We start from the raw sequence: 20,297 nt of genomic DNA, 5'->3' as shown, positions 1-20,297 counted from the left end.
ATAGCGTAAGGACTCTTTTTTTTTTTTGGCACAATTTGCAGCTTTGAAACAACATGGCTGCCTTCTTAAGTGCCATTATCTATATGTTTCGTACATGGAACTGAAATAATGGAACTCATAAAGAAGTTTACAGATGAACTGTGTGTGTAATTGACGCATTCACACTCTGGTTAATTAAGGATCAAGAAATTAATAAATAAGACACTTCATATACTGAATTATTTATTTGGGGCTCTGTATCGTTCACAGTTTCTTCTGTCGAGGAATTTGGAAATAGCTGGTGATGAATGTGCTGCCTTTACGGAATGGTGATTCCGGCAGTACTTGAGATCCAGTCGAGGAAGTAGGTGACTCTGGTGAATCCGGCCGGGTCTCCGCTCGCACAGCCATTGCCCGAACCCCAGCTGACGATCCCGATCTGCGTGTAGCTTCCCTGTGAGCCGACCACCAGCGCGCCGCCGCTGTCGCCCTGAAACGTGACCACAGTATAATCTCTAGCTGGTGGGAGCCCCAATCAGGTATTCCCCAACATAGTAAAGTGTCACTCACTCAAGATGTACGCGGAAGGTAAACACATAAATTCTAAAATAGTAACTCCAAAAGTTCTTGAAATCCTTTTCCTCGAATGCAACTGCCATTGTGGCGGATATTCGCTGTCTGTTCAAAAGTACCCGAGCCTGTCCGCCATGGCTTGAAACTGTGGTGGCACACTTTCAGTCAGGTGTCTGAACGTATGTGGAGGAATGCTAGCCCAAAACTATAGGAGATTGTGCTCTAGGACGCTGCAGTTTGAAGTAATGGAAGTCGACCAATAAGTGTTCCATTGTGTTCAGGTAGGGACTATGTGCAGGCTAATCCGTTTCAGGAATGCTACTGTCCACAATCTATTGCCTCACAGCTACACCTTTATTATAAGGTCCATCGTCATGCTGAGACACTCATCGTCTGCTAACTGTTCTTCTACTCTATGAAGTACACGATGCTATAAAATACACTGACGAAAGAAATACTGCAACACGAAGGTGTCCTGCGACATACACGAAAACTGGTAGTCGTGTTTCTACATCTGAAAAATGAAGTGTACTCAAATTTCGAGCTATTCGCATAAGAGCGCCGCTAGTAGCGTCACTGTGAACATGCAATTCAGGTTTGCTTTAATTACACGCTGTAAAGGTCGTGAACCTTTGAGATTGAATGTGAGTTGATTGCAGTCAGGGATGCCTTTAAGGCGATAAAGACGCCATATTGAACAGGGTCGTATAATAGGGCTGCAATAAGCTGAATGTTGCTTCTGCGATACTGTAGAAACACTTGGTAAGAATGTAGCCACTGTGCATGATTCCTGTCAGCGGTGATCACGAGAATGTACAGTCGCAAGAAGACCGGACTTGGGATGGCCACGTGACACTACCGGGAAGGAAGACCATCGTCTTCGGCGTATGGCTCTGGCTCATCGTACTGCACATACAGCAGCAAACTGAGCAGCAGTTGGCGCCACAGTGACACATCAGTTACTTCAAGAACAGCCCCGAGCCAGACGCCTTGTAGCGTGCGTTCCACTGACCACAAACCGCTGCCATTTGCAACTTCATTGGTATCAAGCGAGAGCTCATTGGAAGGCAGAGTGAGGTATGTTGTGTTTTCTGGTGAAAGCCAGTTCTGCCTTGGTGCCGGTGATGGCCCTGTGTTGGATTGGAGGAGGCGTGTTAAGTGCCTGCAACCAACATGTCTGTGTGCTAGATACACTGGACCTACACTTAGAATTATGGTCTGGGGTACGATTTCGTATGACAGTCGTTATCCCAAGCTCCCTAACTGCAAATTTGTAGATTAGTTTGGTGGTTTGGCCTGTTGTGCTGTCATTCAAGAACAGCGTTCCAGAGGGTGTTTCCCGACAAGATGACCCTCACGCACATTCCGCCGTTGAAACTGAACACGCTCTGCAGAGTGTCGACATGCTACCTTGGTCCACTCGATCAGTAGATCTGTTTCCAATAGTGCACATGTGGAACATCAGACGACAACTCCAGCGACATCTACCAACACCACTAACATCCTGGTATTGGACGAACAAGTGCAGCAGGCATGGAACTCCATCCCACAATCTGACGTGCAGCACCAGTACAACACAATGCATACACGTTTCCATGCTTGCATTCAACATTGTGGCAGTTACACCGGTTATTAATGCTCCAGAATTTCACATTTACAATGGCTTATCTTGTGCTTACATTAACCTGCAATCTTGCAGTACTAATCTCTTACAGCTACTACCTAGACAAGTGTGCTAGAAAAATTTCATTACACTACATAATTTGTTGGTGTTGCGATTTTTTTCTTCTCGGCCTATGTTCATATCTTTCCTATCTAGTGTTTCCTTAAGCACAATACGGGCATCACACTCTAACAAGACTCCAATACCATAACGCCACCTTCTCCGCACTCCCACTGTCGGCACAGACAGGTAACATTCTCCACGCATTTCTCAAACTAAAATCCTCTTTCATCTGTTTGCTCCAGGGTACAAAGTGATTCAAGCACTCGTTTCCACTCGTACACTGCCCAGTGGCATCGCTGTTTGCACCTCCACGAGCGTTGGTTAGCAATAACTACAGAAATGTGTCGCTTCTGAGAAGCTGCTCGATAATTGTGTGCTTTGAGTTCGTGCAATTTTTTACATCCTCCGCAATGCTCTACCGTTCCCGTCCGTCAGTTCAGTAGATCTACCTGGTTTGGTTCAGTTGTGGCTCTACCGTCACGCTTCCACTTTACAATGATGTCAACGACACTCGACTTGGGCAACTGGAGAAGCGTTCAGTATCTCCAATGGATCTTCTCAGGCAACATCCAATGACTATTCCATGGTCGATGTAACAGAGGTATTCTGACTAACCCATTCGTCTGTCATTGTTTCTCTGCTGGCAACACGATACTCTCCACCTCCTTTTATACACTCGCATCCACCTGACATCCAGCAGTCAGTCCCGCATTACGGAGGGGTGTCCGGATAATTGTCATCTGATGATGTGGAACTGTGCCGAGTCAAGGTTGCCCAAGCAAATATCGCATTTCCCTTTTCGCACCGCTGTCATATCAAACCGCGTTCACACTGACAATCGTTTGTCTCCATGTACCTGAATGCCTTTGCTTGAGCTAGATACTCATTCCTTATTGTGAAGTGTTATGGAAGTCTGTAAATACCCTCTACAGGTTCTGACTGTGATGATGGTACAGATTACCAGTGAAGAGGATATGTAAGAATACTCGCTTCTTTGTGCAACAAAGTGATGCCAGCACAGAAGCTGGGAGACCCCAAATTGTTATCATCGTCAGCAGACCATAATTGGTAATATGAAATTTGGCATTTACACTTACGCCTTTTTCCTTAGTTGTTTCCGTACCGAAGTCCAATACCTGAAATTGATACATTTCTCTTTCTTTACCACGGCTAACGGTACGCAACCTCATCAAAGAAATACAACCATCCCTATCGTTAACCCTTAGATGAGCTTATTATTATGGAAGATCTGCAGTACGTTTAGCTTCACACACAGTGTAGCCCATAAGGCAGGGCAAACTCCTACCGTGAGTAATATTAGCTCGGCATCGTGCGAACAAAAGTGTATCAGATTCGGAAATGTTGTTAATATCTTTGGACACCGAGGGTGCAGCATCAGCTTTTCATGAACGATGAATGTTGTGAAGTATTCCGAGGATCGTTAGTAATTCGATATTGTGAATCATTCGGTGGAGAGGAACGATCTTCATGATTTCAGACCATGAGTATAGTACAGATACGCAGTGCACTGTCTCCACTACTGTTCATCACTTTTATGGGCGATGGAATAATGAACAACCAGATAAGTTTTATTGAAATTAATGCAATTGGATTTGTAGATGATATCATGATATGAGGCAAATCAGAAGAAGGAGTTCAGAACAGATTCAACGTGTGTGGGAATCAGCTCCTAGAATACCTTCATATCAGCGAGACCAAGGCAGAGGCGACAGCATTCAATGTAGACGAGCATCACGCGATTGTGAGACTAGGACATCATCAGCTACAGTTGGTGGACGGTTTCCCGCACCTATATAGCATAATCTCCAGGGATAATTCGATGGATAGAAGACTACGAACAAAGTTCAAAACGGTGCTGAGTTCTACCAACAATAAAAATTTCGCCATTGAAGCATGTGCCCTCACAAAGAAAGGCATCGAGGTTCCTGGCAGCGACAGCGACGCAACTTTCGCCGCCCAGCTACCGGACGCACGAGTGCCACGCACCCTGAGCTTAGGCGCCACCGGCGCCGAAGATCACCTTAGTAAGAGACTGCCCGACCGTAGCTCTAGCCACTTCCTGCTGGGTTGTAGTCCAGTTCTGGCATAGTTGTCACCCAGTTGTCGAACAGCTCGGGTTAGCAGCAGTCGAGGATAGTTACAATGCAGTCGTAACTTTCTCTACGAAAGTAGTGCATCAAACTGGCACCAAGACTTTCAGTACGTATGTTTCTATGTAGTGAACTATTAACGTGATAACTTGTCCCTGCTTTGCTAAAGACTTTTATATGGATTTCAACAAGGACACTTTTTTCCAAAGTTAAGTGTTCACTAGTTCTTTTGATTTCTGTCCCAGAATCCGCGCACTGTCCCGACTGGACATGGTACTCTTGGTGGTCAGACTATTCGGCCACTTCAGTTACCGTATGGAATCAATATCTGTTGCAGTGACAATGGCGGTAGATACTTACGTTGCAGGTGCTCTGTCCGCTGGAACCGACGGCGCAGAGTGTGAAGTCGTAGATGGGACCGCCGTAGTATTGGCTGCACTGCGTGTTGGACATGACGTTCAGTGTCGTGTACTGCAGCGTGTCTGGGATGACACCGTCTGGAAACAAACAACACGGCCTCGTGTACCCCTCAATGCTTCCATGAGTGACAGCTTCACTAAATGCGCTGATGTTCAGTTTCCAAGAATGTTCTTTATCATGATACGTTACGGAATTACACAGATAATGTAATGCAACTAGTAGGCCGAACATTAAACATATTCTGCGTATTTTGTATTACATGTTTCTCTTCTCTCTTCGTTGTAAACTTTTATTAGGGTAACAAGTGCCACATAATATGTGTTTTTATTGAGGCATGTACAGGGTGACAATTACTGAACTATAAGAAAGAAACCATGTCCCATTGACCTTCCCGTGGGTAGGGTGGCTTGCGTGCCTCAGTGATACAGATAGCTGTACCGTAGGTGCAACCACAACGGAAGGGTATTTGTTGAGAGGCCATGCAAACGTGTGGTTTCTGAAGAGGGGCAGCAATCTTTTCAGTAGTAGCAGAGGCAAGTCTGGATGATTGACTCATCCGGCCTTTTAACACTAACCAAAACGGCCTTGCTGTGCTGGTACTGCGAACGGCTGAAAGCAAGGGGAAACTACAGCCGTAATTTTACCCGAGGGCGTGCAGCTTTACTGTGTGCTTCAATGATGATGGCGTCCTCTTGGGCAAAATATTCCAGAGTTAAAATAGTCCCATATTCGGATCTCCGGGCGGGGACTACTCGGGAGGACGTTGTTATCAGGAGAAAGAAAACTGGCGTTCTACGGATCGGAGCGTGGAATGTCAGATCCCTTAATCGGGCAGGTAGGTTAGAAAATTAAAAAAGGGAAATGGATAGGTTAAAGTTAGATACAGAGGAAATTAGTGAAGTTCGGTGGCAGGAGGAACAAGACTTCCGGTCAGGTGAATACAGAGTTATAAACAGAAAATCAAATAGGGGTAATGCAGGAGTAGGTTTAATAATGAATAGGATAATAGGAACGCGGGTAAGCTACTACAAACAGCACAGTGAACGCATTATTATGGCCAAGATTGATTTGAAGCTCACGCCTACCACAGTAGTACAAGTTTATACGCCAACTAGTTCAGCAAATGACGAAGAGATTGATGAAATGTATGATGAAATAAATGAATTTATTCAGATAGTGAAGGGAGACGAAAATTTAATAGTCACGGGTGACTGGAACTAGATAGTAGGAAAAGGAAGAGAAGGAAACGTAGTAGGTGAATATGGAATAGGATTAAGGAATGAAAGAGAAAGCTGCCTGGTAGAACATTGCACAGAGCATCACTTAATCATAGCTAACACTTGGTTCAAGAATCATAAAAGGTTGTATAAATGGAAGAAGCCTGCAGATACTGGAAGATCTCGGATTATAAAATGGTAAGACAGAAATTCAGGAACCAGATTTAAATTGAAAGACATTTCCAGGGGCAGGTGTAGACTCTGACCACAATATACTGGTTATTAACTGTAGATTAAAACTGAAGAAACTGCAAAAAGGTGGGAATTTAAGGACATGCGACCTGGATAAACTGAAAGAACCAGAGGTTGCAGAGAGCTTCAGGGAGAGCATAAGGGAACGATTGACAGTAATGAGGGCTAGAAATACAGCAGAAGAAGAATGGGTAGCTTTGAGACATGAAATAGTGAAGTTAGCAGAGGACCAGGTTGGTAAAAAGACGAGGGCTAATGGAAATCACTGGCTAACAGATAAGATATTGAATTTAACTGATGAAAGGAGAAAATATAAAAATGCAGTAAATGAAGCAGGCAAAAAGTAATATAAACGTCTCAAAAATGAGATCGACAGGAAGTCCAAAATGGCTAAGAAGGGATGGCTTGAGGACAAATGTAAGGATGTAGAGGCGCATATCACTAGGGGTAAGATAGATACTCGCTACAGGAAAATTAAAGAAAACTTTGGAGAAAAGAGAACCACTTGCATGAATATGAAGAGCTCATGTGCAGACTCAGTTCTAAGCAAAGAACAGAAAGCAGAAAGGTGGAAGGAGTATATAGAGGGTCTATACAAGGGCGATGTTCTTGAGGACAATAAATTTAAATGTCAGAAAACTTACTGGCGGTTGTGACACGTTTGGTCTTATACTGGTGTCTACTGTTTTCAAAAGACATCCCACGAAAAAGAAAATTTGGCGCTCTCCACAAAAATATTTTGGTGAATTTCAACTGGAATACGTTGCAATATCTAAATGCGACGTTAGGGAAATAGGAAATGTAGAAGTGAGAAAATGTGGCAGTTTTAACCTATCACTTTCTGCTGCTCGGTGTAGCCGGGTGGTCTAGGGATCCTTGCCAGTGTTTGCGCGCCTCCTCCCATTGGATGTTCGAGTTCTCCCTCGGGCATGAGTGTGTGTGTTGTCCTTAGCGTAAGTTACTCGAAGTTAGATTAAGTAGTGTGTATGCCTAGGGACCGATGACCTTAGCAGTTTGGTCCCAAAGGAACTTACCACAAATTTCCAATTTATCACTTCCTGACCCGTGTAAGGATAGACTTCTATCATTAAATAAGAAAACACTGCCTGAGAATAAAGTTATAAGAAACGACACTGAAAACCTCAGCATAGCTAATTTTCAAAAGCTGCTACAGCAAAGGAAAACAGGGATCTAGCCTGATACCTGAAAAAATACGTACCTACAGAAAAGGAAACAACAGCGTTACAAGGGAGATGTAAACATGCTAGGTGGACTGAAGACTGTGAAAGGCAGTCTGCCGAATGAAAGTAGCTTGTAAAACATTGGAAATTGACAAAACAAGAGATAAGGTCTCAGAAAACGAAGAAGTGCTGAAGCAGATAGCAAAAATCCTCCGTAAAGCCAAAACTTCAAGAGGGCGATGAGAATCTGGCGGTGAAGAATTAAGAAAACTGAAAGACATTGGCTATGTAGTGATCTTGTGGATATTGCAGTTCTTATTTGGGTGCTGGAAGAAAAACTGGAGACGAATTCCGCGTTATTCAAGACACTGCTTTATAGTTTTCTTACCCAAAAATGTTTCAGCACTTTTGTGCTATCTTCAGTGGATAATTGTTTATTTTCTTTCTGAAAAACTGTTGTTTCATATTAACCTCTCAGATGGATTATTTGAACTTCTGGTACAAATGTATTTGAATTTGTAAAAGGAACGATTGTTAAGTGTCAATCGTTTTTCATTAGTTTACATACAGCACAGAGTTGAGACATGCACACATCAAAATAAGTTTTGCATCACCCCGGATCCTAGAACTCCTGAAGACAGACGTTAACTGTGGATATTGTATCACAGACAGTCCCTTTAACTGTTCGGAGACGTCTCTAAACCCGCCCAAAGATGTAAACAACCATGCATCAGCAGCACCTATTAGACGGTGGAGGATCGACAGCCGATAAGTTCCAGTCATTCCACCAAGAAGGAGGTACACGGCTCGTGTTGTCTGTAGTTCAACCACGCCTAGACGGTCAATACCGTGCGTGGTTCGATCGCGTCCGCATAGTTGCTTTGTGACAGGAGGGGGTCTCAACAAGGTAAGTGTCCAGGCGTCTCGGAGCGAACCAAAGCGATGTTGTTCGGACATGGAGGAGATACAGAGAGACAGGAACTGTTGATGACATGCCTCGCTCAGGTCACCCAAGGCCTACTACTGCAGTGGATGACCGCTACCTACGGATTATGGCTTTGAGAAACCCTGACAGCAACGCCACCAAGTTGAATAATGTGTTTTGTGCAGCCACAGGACGTAATGTTAGAGTCAAACTTTGCGCAATAGGATGCATGATGCACACCTTCACTCCCGACGTCCATCTTTGTAACCGAGACACCATGCAGCGCGGTACAGATGGGCTCAGCAAAATGCCGAATGGACCGCTCAGGATAGGCATATCGTTCTCTTCATCGATGACTGTCGCATATGCCTTCAGCCAGACAATCGACGGAGACGCGTTTGGAGACAACGCGGTCAGGCTAAATGCCTTAGACACACTGTCTAGCGAGTGCAGCAAGGTGGAATTTCGCTGCTGTTTTGGGGTGGCATTATGTCGGGTCGACGTACGCCGCTGGTGGTCATGGAAGGTGCCGTAACTGTTTGTACGTTACGTGAACGCCATCCTCAGATAGACCAACCACATCGGCAGCATACTGGCAAGGCATTCGTCTTCATGGACGACAATTGGCACCCGTATCATGCACATCTTGTGAATAACTTCCTTCGCGATAGCGACATCGCTCGAGTAGAGTGACCAGCATGTTCTCCAGATATGAATCCTATCGAACGTGCCACGAATAGATTAGAAATGGCTGTTTATGGACGACGTGACCCACCAACCGTTCTAAGGGATCTACGCCGAATCGCCGTTGAGGAGTGGGACAATCGGGACCAACAGTGCCTCGAGGAACTTGTCGATAGTATGCCATAACGAATACTGGCGGGCATAATGCAAGTGGTCGTGCTACTGGGTATTGTAGGTACTGGTGTGTGCAGGAATCTGGACCACCATATCTGGAAGTCGCGCTGCATGGTGGTACAACGTGCAGTGTGTGCTTTTCATGAGCAATAACAAGGGCGGAAATGTTCTTTATGTTGAGCTCTGTTCCAATTTTCTGTACGTGTTCCGGAACTCTCGGAACCGAGGTGGTGCAAAACTTTTTTTGATGTGTGTATATCACAGAGCTGAGACTTTAGGAGTTGTTCTTTTACCGTATGCCTAAAGATTTTAGTTTTATAGTAAATTTGGAAATAACACAAATATGTACACGTGTTTACATGCCGTGAGAGAGAGAGAGAGAGAGGTGGATTTGAGAGACTTATGGGTAGCTAGTAGAGTGAATGGTGTTGACTATGGGTAAAAGAATTTAATTTTACAGGGTGATAAAATGAACTGCACAGGAGAATCGGTACGATGCAAAGTCAGCAGACAAAAGAAACAAGAAAATACAAAAACGGTGAACACGTAACACTATAGACAGAAACACACACACACACACACAACAAGAGAGAGAGGGAGAGAGAGAGAGAGAGAGAGAGAGATGGTGTGGGGGGAGGGAGTTAAGGAGATAGGCTTCATTATTGACATACTATCCGCAGATAGTAAGTAACAAAAGGCACTTAATGACTTACAGAAACTGAGTGGGCAATATGCTAAAGATACCGAAAAAACAACATAATACAGAGGAGACTTGGAAGACGTAATACCGACGCTGATAAATATAGTCGGTCTGGTATGTATCGGTTAACATGCAATTACAATCAAACTGCACATGTGGGTCAAACGTGCTGGAAGTTTGGAACCAGATATACAGAACATGATTGCATTTGCAATTGTAGTGATGTTTTGGCGACTTTTGGTTACTGATTACACCTTCTGTCCAACCGCCCACGAGCGCAATGACCATTTGGCATCCGTGCGCGGCTTGCGCTGCAGTCACTAAGCATGGAGCATGTACAACCACAAATCCAGGGTTTTATGCGATTGCCACCACGGTTACTGCAGAGGCCCAGAACAATATTAGATTTAGTGCCGTACAGGACTGTTTGCACTCCTGCATATGTTTTTAACCACATTTTTTATGACATTGCAACTGGGCAACACAACTCTACAGCTGTCCTTGCGGATTCGTCGAAACAGGACACCGTTGGTTGCCCTGTAGATCGAGTCCTCTAGGTCCGGCAGCCTCGGGACTTAACTGCCTTCGACGGGGAATTTCATACGTTCTTGCGGGCACTGGAGCAGATAAGATGCTGCTTCAAGTGCAAAATTCCTTGTCTATTCAGTTTCTCTGAGCGACCGTCATTCTATATAATGCTTGTACCCAGAAGTGAAAGTGGGACAGAATATACAAGACACCTCCATTAGGGCCGGCCGAAGTGGCCGCGCGGTTCTGGCGCTGCAGTCTGGAACCGCGAGACCGCTACGGTCGCAGGTTCGAATCCTGCCTCGGGCATGGATGTGTGTGATGTCCTTAGGTTAGTTAGGTTTAACTAGTTCTAAGTTCTAGGGGACTAATGACCTCAGCAGTTGAGTCCCATAGTGCTCAGAGCCATTTGAACCATTTTGAACACCTCCATTAAGTACAATGGCTGTGGAGGGAGGTCTTTTTTCTTGGTACCAAGGCACATGAATATTGCGGGGAACGAAAGCGCAGATGTAGCAGCGAAGGAGGCATGTCGTGATCCTCAGTTATTTCACTGTGCCGTCCCCTTGCACACTATCGCCTCGCTGTTGAGGTACAGAGTCATGCCGCGATGGGAGTAACTGGAAGTGACAGGTAATACGCTGCGTCTAGTAAAGCGCACTACGCAGTGGTGTTCGAGCCACGAAGACAGGGTGAGCTTCTCCTTTCTCGTCTTCGCGTAAGCCACAGTCGTCTCGCGCCTGGCTTCTTGCTCCAGCGCGGCGGCCCTCCAGTGGGTGGTGCTTATGGTGTACAGATCACTATAAGCCACATTCTGTTAGACTGTGTTTTATCTTCGGGCCAGAGGGCGACGGAAAATTTACCAGCAGTTCTGCCCTCCGTTTTAAGTGACAATGAAACGAATGTGGTTAGAGTTGTAACGTTTTGTGATCTGTCCACCTTGTTTCCCCAAATTTTAGGGAGATGTTCTTAATGTGTTAACAGTTTGGTACTTTATTGTGGCGCTGTTTGTATTGAGAAGTTTTCATTTACGTTCGTGCACTAGAGACACTCTTGTGTTCCTGGCCAGTGTAGGCAAGCAGACTGCAGAGTCTCGTAAATGTCTGCGATAACTGAGTGTCTTCAATCATAGGAGTTTTCCGACTCAGTAATACGTCCATAGTCTAGCCGTATTTATTTTCTGGACGTCACACTGCATCTCCACGGCGCCGCCAGTCTTCTACGACGCGGAAGATTGACACTTTTCTGATCACTTGGGTGATATTTGCGAATCGAAGTAATATAGGGAAGAGTAAATTCACATAATTGCAGTGCCACTAATTCGTCTCTTAGTTTTTCGTTGTCTACTCCACCTTAGGTGGTGGTCAGAGCTTACAAAAGGGTTACAACATCAACCTTTGCAGTGTTCTTAACGAACTTAACAAGGGACGCGTTTTGACCGCTAGGTGTTGTGCCAGTCTTGGATAGTAGGATTTATGATTGTATATTTGTTAGGTTTCCATGTTGTGTGCTTTGCACTTTCATTCTTATTTTATAGTCAATTATTCATTAATAGAATTCTTTTTTTCTCGTTTAACTAGGTTTTGTCCCTATTCTCACTCTGAATACATTAGATAAGGAATAGAAATAAAAGGAAGGATCAGAGCAAGGAATGTCAGAGCGCTGAATCGGACAGGTACGTTAGATAATTTAAAAAGGAATCGGTTGAAGTTAGATATACCGGGAATAAGTGAAGTACGGTGACAGGAGGCACAAGAATTCTGGTGCGTTGAATACGAGGTTATAAATAAAAAAGTGAAATAATGATAATGCAGGAGTGGGTTTCACAGTGAATAAGATAGTAGGAATTCGGGTAAACTACTATGAGCAGCATAGTGGACGCATTATTGTATCCAAGATACAATGGTTCAAATGACTCTGAGCGCTATGGGACTTAACTTCTGAGGTCATCAGTCCCTTAGAACTTAGAACTACTTAAACCTAACTAACCTAAGGACATCAGACACATCCATGCCCGAGGCAGGATTCGAACCTGCGACCGTAGCGGTCTCGCGGCTCCAGACTGTAGGGCCTAGAAACGCTCGGCGGGTATCCAAGATAGACACGAAGCCCACACTCACCACTGTAGAAGTTGTTTCCATATCGACTAGCTCAGGAGAAGATGGAGAAATTGAAGAAGTGTATGACGACATAAAAGAAGTTATTCAGACGAAAATTTAATAGTGATGGGGTACTCGAATTTGGTCTGGACTGGGGAAAAGGAATGAAAGAAGAAGCCGTTTGGTAGAGTTTTGTACAGACCATAATTTAATCGTCGCTAACACTCGGTTTAAGAATCACAAAAGAAGATTATTTACGTTGAAGAGACCTGGAGACACCGGAAGTTTTCAGATTGAGTATGTAATGACAAGACAGATTTAGGAATCAGGTTTTAATCTGTAAAACTTTTCCAGTCGCAGATGTAGATTCTGACCACAATTTATTGGCTACGAACTGTAGATTAAAACTGAAGGTACTGGAAAAAGGTAGGAAAGTAAGGATATGGGACCTGAATAAATTGAAAAAACCAAAGGTTGCTGAGAGTTTCAGAGGGAGTATTAGGCGACGGATGACTAGATCAGGGGAAAGGAATACAGAAGAAGACGAATGGGTAACTTTAAGAGATGAAATAGCAGCAGAGAATCAAATACGTAAAAAGACAAGCCCTAGTGAAATCCATGGATAACACAAGAGATATTGAATATAATCGCTGAAGAAGAAAATATAAAAATACAGAAAATGCAGAAGGCGAAAGGTAATACAAAAGTCTAACATATCAGATTGGCAGGAAGTGCAAAATGGCTAAGCAGGAATGGCTAGAGGACAAATGTAAGTATTTAGAAGCGTATTTCATTACGGGAAAAATAGATACCGCCTACAGGAAAGTTAAAGATGCCATTACGAATAAAAAGAAGCAGCTGTTCGAATGTCAAGAGCTCAGATGGGAAACCAGTGCTAAGCATAAAAGGGAAAGCTGGAAGATTGGTGGGGTACATAGAAGGTCTGTACAAGGGAGATAAACTTGAAGGCAATGTTACAGAAATGGAAGTAGACGTAGTTGAAGTTGAGATTGGAGATATGATACTGCGAGAACTTGACACAACTCTGAAAGCCCTAAGTCGAAACAAGACCCTGGGAGTAGACGATATTTCGTCAGAACTTCTGATAGCCTTGGGACAGTCATCCATTAAAAAACTCTTCCATCTAGTGTTAAAGATGCAGGAGACAGATGAAATACCCTCAGACTTCAAGAAGAATGTAATAATTTGAGAGAAAGCAGTTCCTAACAGGTGTGAAAATAACCGACCTATCAGTTTCATGTCATGGCTGCAAAATACTAACACAAATTCCTTACACAGTAATGGAAAAACTGGTAGAAGCAGACTTCTGGAAAGATCAGTTTGGATCCCGGAGAATGTGGGAACACGCGAGGCAATACTGACCCTATGACGCACAAGAAAGATTAAGGAAAGACGAACCTACGATTATAGTATTTGTAGACTGAGACAAAGCTTTTGACAACATTGACTGGAATACTCTCATTGAAATTCTGAAGGTAACAGGGATAAAATACTGGGAGCGAAAGGCTATTTACAAAAGAAAACAGAAGGCAGTAATAAGAGTAGAGGGGCATGAAAGGGTAGCAGTGGTTGAGAAGGAAGTAAGACTGTTTTTTAGCCTACCCCCGACGGTACTCAATCTGTATACTGATAAAGCAGTAAAGGAAATAAAAGAAAAAATTGGAGTAGGAATTAATAACCAGGCAGATGAAACACAAACCTTGAAGTTTGCCAGTAACATTGTAATTCTATCAGAGACAGCAAATTACTTGACCAGTTGAACGGAGCGGACATTGTCTTGAAAGGAGAATATGAAATGAACATCAAGAAAAGCAAAACAAGGTTAATGAAATGTTGTCGAAGTAAACCACGTGATGCTAAGGAAATTAGACTAGTAGGTGAGTTTTGCTATTTGGGAGGCAAAATAACTGAGGAATGCAGAAGTAGAGAGGATATAAAGTATACACTGTAAATGCCAAGGACAGGATTTCTGAAGAAGAGAAGTTTATTAACATCGAGTGTAGATTTAAACATCAGGAAGCCTTTTCTGAAAGTATTTGCCTTGAGTGTTGCCATGTGTGGAAGTGAATCATGGACGATAAGCAGTTTCGACAAAGAAAGAATAGAAGTTTTCGAAATGTGGCGCTACAGAAAATTATTGGATATTGGATGGGTAGATAACGTAACTAATGAGTAGGTACTGAATATAATTGGGGAAACAAGAAATTTTTGACACAACTTGACCGAAAGAAGATATGAGTTGAGAGGACAGTTTCTGAGACATCAAGGCATCACCAGTTTAGTATAGAAGGGGAGTGTGGAGGATAAATATCGTAGAGGGAGACCAGTGTTGCCACTGAAGATTAAAACAACAATAAGTCACATTTTCTGGAATTTTCTCGAAGCGTTTCGAAATTAAGCATTACATGTCAATTTTGCCTAGTGCCACCTCTACTTCTAGGAGTCAACTGTCACTGGAAGTGTCATCATTCGGAAATCCCGAAAACTATGGACTAGGCACTAATATAGATCATTTTCGGGTTTTTTTAATGTCCTTCCGTTAACCACCTACGGCTCTGCCCTAGGGGTGTCTTACCCCACAGCAAATTCTTCTAAATGATAAATCACATGTAGCAAATCTGGTTCGAACTTTTTGCAGACGATCCAGTGCTAAGCATGTGTCTTCATATTCAGACGGTAGTTGTCACGTTGTACTAACTCATATGTATCAAGTCTTTATAAAGCACTGCAGGCCCTACAGAGCTATTCCCGAACAGGACAAATACGCAGTATGTGAAATATCTCGTAGGACAAGACTGTCATCCACGAAGCTCATAAATGACACCTATATATTCTTAATTGGAACTTGCATTGAGGTTCGTCTTTCCCTTATCCACAAAAAATTTATGCTGCAATGTTAATGAGCTGTAGCACTCTTTTACAAACTAACTTCAGTTAGCTTTATTCGGTTTCGATAGATATTATACTTAAGCGTCTCCCCTGTATTACATTTGGTTATCTACATAATTCTGAATATCTTATTCAAGTTGACACATGACGATTTTTTAAAGATAGATATTCAAATGTAAATTTCGAATAGCTCGTGACTATCTATCACTACCTGACGGATATTCTTTTCTATTCTTTACTGGGTGCATCCAGTCAGCATCTTATGAAATTCCCGTGCCTTGTTGATCATGTGGTAGCTCTTAGCGTTATCTGCTTTTAATTTCTGCCGCAGTATGAGTACATTGCTTTCCTGGAAGCCTGACGGCGCGTTTAATACCGCATACGCCACTGATTTTAGTGATCCAGAAGATACTTCCATGAAACGTGTTGCGTTGAGAAGATTACTCAGTTTACATTAAATTTACGCAGATCGTGCAAAATTTGACGTATTGTATGACGAGACAACCTATACAATAAATGCAGACTCACATTTTCAAACGTATTACCGCTAACAACATTCGATACCCTTACACCAACTTTCAGGATGGGACGGAATCAATAAAAAGTTTAAAAAGTAGTCACCACCTACGTAGAACGCGTGTACTTACTGTCGGTATTGAGGCCCCAGCCGCTGACCGTAGCGGTCTGGCCTTCGAAGCTGTTGCCCGCCTGTGAGCGAGAAGGCAGGTTCACCAGTCCGATGTAATCTGTAAAAATAGAAACATATTTTTATATTTCTCGTTATATCCCTGGAACAATCAAGACGTAGGACTCTCTCGAAGAATGAAGTCACAGAAGCAATGAAAATACTCTCTGAACTACGATTCTAGTAATCAAGATACATATGGACGCATTTAGTACGTAAATGAACGGACGTCTCTATAACATACTTGATCGGGATAATTAAGATGACTTCGAAAATATGAGCACTCGACCTACGGTTTCTGAGAAACCAAGTGTACTTGGAGGTAAAATTAAGACAGTTACGTGCGAACCACTCTGTGCGGTCCCTATCCGTTTGTAGAGAACTGCTGTTGCCGATAATTTACCAAGGCATTTACTCAGATATTATCAGTGAATCACAGAATATTATCAACAAAGACAAATGATGCCCACAACGGACATTCGTTTTGGTATTCCTTATGACCGATCTCACTGCTAAAAATCAACATGAATATTCTGTTCTAAAAAGTAGCTTCATGTTTAGAGAAATTTTGTATAAATGACTTTGGTCAGTCAAATAATTCAGAAATCTGCGCATAGAAAAGAATCCCAATAAGCAAGACATTATGCTAAAAATAGCCGTGGGGGAAGTGCTCAAGCAGGGAAGCCGAGGCTAATCGTACTGTTCAATTATATTGAAAACGAGCCGTTAAAATCGTCTGAAATATACATTATGCTCTCTGTAACTGTAGTTAATAATTATCAGAACATGATGAATGAGAAATTCACGACATTGGTTCAATATTCCACAAGACTGTAGTGAAATCGATTTTCGGCTGTTACTCTAACGCCAGGTACACGCGTAAATACGTGTGGTTGTGAAATTACTGCGCGGTCAAATATTTGAAGCTTGGTGTATCTAGCGAGTATCTAAGTTTGTTTTCAAAGATGACAGTTGGTAATATGTGCTTTATCACTAAAAACAGAGTTTTTCAGTAAAATGCAATGTAAAACTATTTAGCTTAGGTAAAATATGTGACAAATGAAATGATAAACTACACGATAAATTACAACAATTGTTCTAAGACAAAAATTAGCTGCACAAAATATATTATCCGTAATTACTTTATACTTCAGAATACTTTTCGTTAAATACTGCGATCAGAGAGCAAGCAATGGACCCGCTGCAACGTTCTGTCTCATCCCACTCCATTGGTCGGCGACTGGCAGCAGTCGCACTAGGGAATTCTTGTCCCATGTGTAGGCTGCCATTAACACCACAATACAGACGGCTCAGTTTTTGAGTGGTGACGTGACCTGGTATCATGGACTGCTGATGAATAACGCCTCATTATGTTCAGCGTCGCATTGTGGTGAGTATGATTTTGACCTGGGCAGGGGATCCATTCTTCCAACATACTGGGAAACACAGTGGTTTTATTTCTGGCGTCATGATGCGGGGAGCAATCACGTATGATTTCAGGACACTGATGGTAGAGATCGAGGGAACTCTGGCGGCACAACGGTACGTCATGGACATGTGTTACCGCTCATGCGACCTTATCGTGATACCCTTTCTTGCAACAGGACAATGCTCATTCATGCATAGCCCGTATCTGTATGATCTATCTCCGTGATGTTGAGGTACTCCCGCGACCACCAATATCCCCAGATCTTCCCCCGATAGAACAGGTATGGGACGATCTCGGACGTCCACTCCGACCCAGTGGATATCAAGAACGAGTCACACTATGTGATCAAAAGTATCCGATGCATTTTGCTGCCACATACTGCCAGGTACTCCATATAAGCGACCTCAGTAGTTAGTAGACATCGTGAGAAAGCAGAATGGGACGCTCCGCGGAACTCACGGAGTTCGAATGTGGGTGTCACTTGTGTCATACGTCTGTACCGGAGATTTCCACACTCCTAAACATCCCTAGGTTTCCGATGTGATAGTGAAGTGGAAACGTGAAGGCACATGTACAGCACAAGATCGTGCGGGCGAAGAGGATAGTAAGGTGTAATAGGCAGACATTTATCCAATCATCAGGATCCACTGCAAGTACTATGGCAGTTAGGCAGGAAGTGAGAAAACTTGGATTTGATGGTCCAGCGGCTGCTCTTAAGCCACACATCACGCCGGTAAATGCCAAACGATCCTCACTTGGTGTAAGGAGCGTAAACATTGGACGATTGACAAGGGGTAAAAACATAGTGTCGAGTGACGAACTGCGGTACACAATGTAGCGATCCTATGGCAGGGTGTGGGTATGCCGAATGCCCGGTGAACATCTGCCACCGTGTGTAGTGCCAATAGTAAAATTTGGAGGCGGTTTTGTCATGACGTGGTCGTGTTTTTCATGGAGGGGGCTTGCACCCCTTCTTGTTTTGCGTGGCACTATCACAGCACAGGCCTACATTGATGTTTTAAGCACCTTCACATTCTTGCTTCCCACTGTTGAAGAGCGTTTCGGGGATGGCGATTGCATCTTTCAACACTACCGAGTACCTCTTCATAGTGCACGGCCTGTGGCAGAGTGGTTACACGACAATAACCTCCTTCTAATGGACAGGCCTGCGCAGGATCCTGACCCTTGGGGATGTTTTGGAACGCCGACTTCCTGCCATGCCATACCGACCGACATCGATACCTCTAGTCAGTGCAGCACTCAGTGAGGAATGGGCTGCCATTCCCCAAGAAACCCTCCAGCACCTGACTGAACGTATGCCTACGAGAATGGAAGCTGTCATCAAGGCTAAGAGTGGGCCAACACCATACTGAATTCCAGCATTACCGATGGAGGGCGCCACGAACTTTTAAGTCATTTTCAGCCAGGTGTCCGGATACTTTTTATCACATAGTGTACATCAGTTATTGGCCAGCTTACCCCACGGGGGGATACAACAACTTCCCAAATGAATGAGTGTGTGGAACCAGGACAAAGTAGGTGCAGCGTCATACTGTTGCGTAGCCTCGCACTTCTAAGTTTCTTGAAGACATGACTATTTTGTAATCAACGAAATAACGTCACATACTCTCTCGACCCGTGATGATTCATTTCGTTTGATGCTCCCCTTCTGGATGCATCACTTGTTTTGTCAGACATTGTAATAAATGCTATAGAACATCACATCACTGTAGTGCGTTATTCCATTTATAATGTGTAAAATTGTCGTGTCCTGATACAGGATAGTGGGAAGGCGGGGGGTTTAAGGTCGGTCTGCAATTTCCGAGCTAATGCAGTAAGACAAATTACCTGTGAAGGCAGGTTGATGCCTTGGATCAGTGCCAAACACTATCGCAGGGTATCTACGAGAGACGCTTGTGTTGTAGCTCGACAGGATACTTACAGCGGGAGACTCATGGAATTCAGGGGTCTTATTAGCACTATTTATTTGCTATCATACTAACTACTACGCCGAAGACTAATTCCAAAGATTAGAAAAAGCGAAGAAGGAAATTTGTTGCACAGCACAGTCAATGTCTGAATCTCACGGGGGTGAAACGTGGGGTGGGGGTGTGGGGGAGGGGAGAGTACTAACACAGCTATGGAACAGTAGCAGCACGGCAAGTACAAACTCGAGAGCAGCACTACAAGTGAGAGAAAGACATGTCAGAGCTTACCGAGGCTGGCCTCGAGTGGCACGGAGTCGGCGCCCCAGCGATTTGACTGAGAACTCCCTCTAAATACAAAAACGAAGCTTTTAAAAGAATCGTGGAGGAGCGCCATTTCTTCCTTCCTGTAGTCGACCTACCAGTTCACCAGCACTTAACAAGCTTTGGTCAGTCTGGTGAGTCGTTCGGCACCTCCAGGATGCCTCTGGCCAACCACTTTTAGATTCCTCCCTTTCTCCTACTCGGTAGGTAGGGATGCTTCTGGATTTTACATTAACATACTCCAAGTTTGGTGTCAACAGCGTTCAGCTGACAGCTAAATGTCATTGCCACCCTATTAAATCCAGCAACTACGCTGTTTTACGTTACTTGGCCCCGTCCCCCGCCATTCTTTGGGTGGTGACTGCTGTAGTAGCTATCTAACCTGTGTAAACCCTCTGACGTTGCAGTTCTCAGGAGAAAATATCAAGCTTGCTGCCTCTGGTAAGATGTGCCTG

At 43.7% G+C, this 20,297-nt stretch overlaps 1 protein-coding gene across 1 annotated transcript in view; it reads right to left on the bottom strand.

Annotated features, from left to right (window-relative positions):
* The window catches only part of LOC126456227 (brachyurin-like), a 161,849-nt gene that overhangs the window by 117,438 nt on the left and 24,114 nt on the right, over positions 1-20,297 (bottom strand). Inside the window, exons 3-5 of the mRNA XM_050091979.1 lie at positions 16,127-16,225; positions 4,750-4,886; positions 325-469 (exon numbers count right to left, since the gene is read on the bottom strand). Of these exons, the coding sequence (XP_049947936.1) occupies positions 325-469; positions 4,750-4,886; positions 16,127-16,225 (381 nt within the window). The remainder of the gene's footprint in view (positions 1-324; positions 470-4,749; positions 4,887-16,126; positions 16,226-20,297) is intronic.

The sequence above is a fragment of the Schistocerca serialis genome, chromosome 2 (assembly GCF_023864345.2).
Source record: "Schistocerca serialis cubense isolate TAMUIC-IGC-003099 chromosome 2, iqSchSeri2.2, whole genome shotgun sequence".
NCBI lineage: Eukaryota > Metazoa > Arthropoda > Insecta > Orthoptera > Acrididae > Schistocerca > Schistocerca serialis.
The sequence above is the reverse complement of the archived record's forward strand: the minus strand, read 5'-3'. Positions and strand labels throughout refer to the sequence as shown.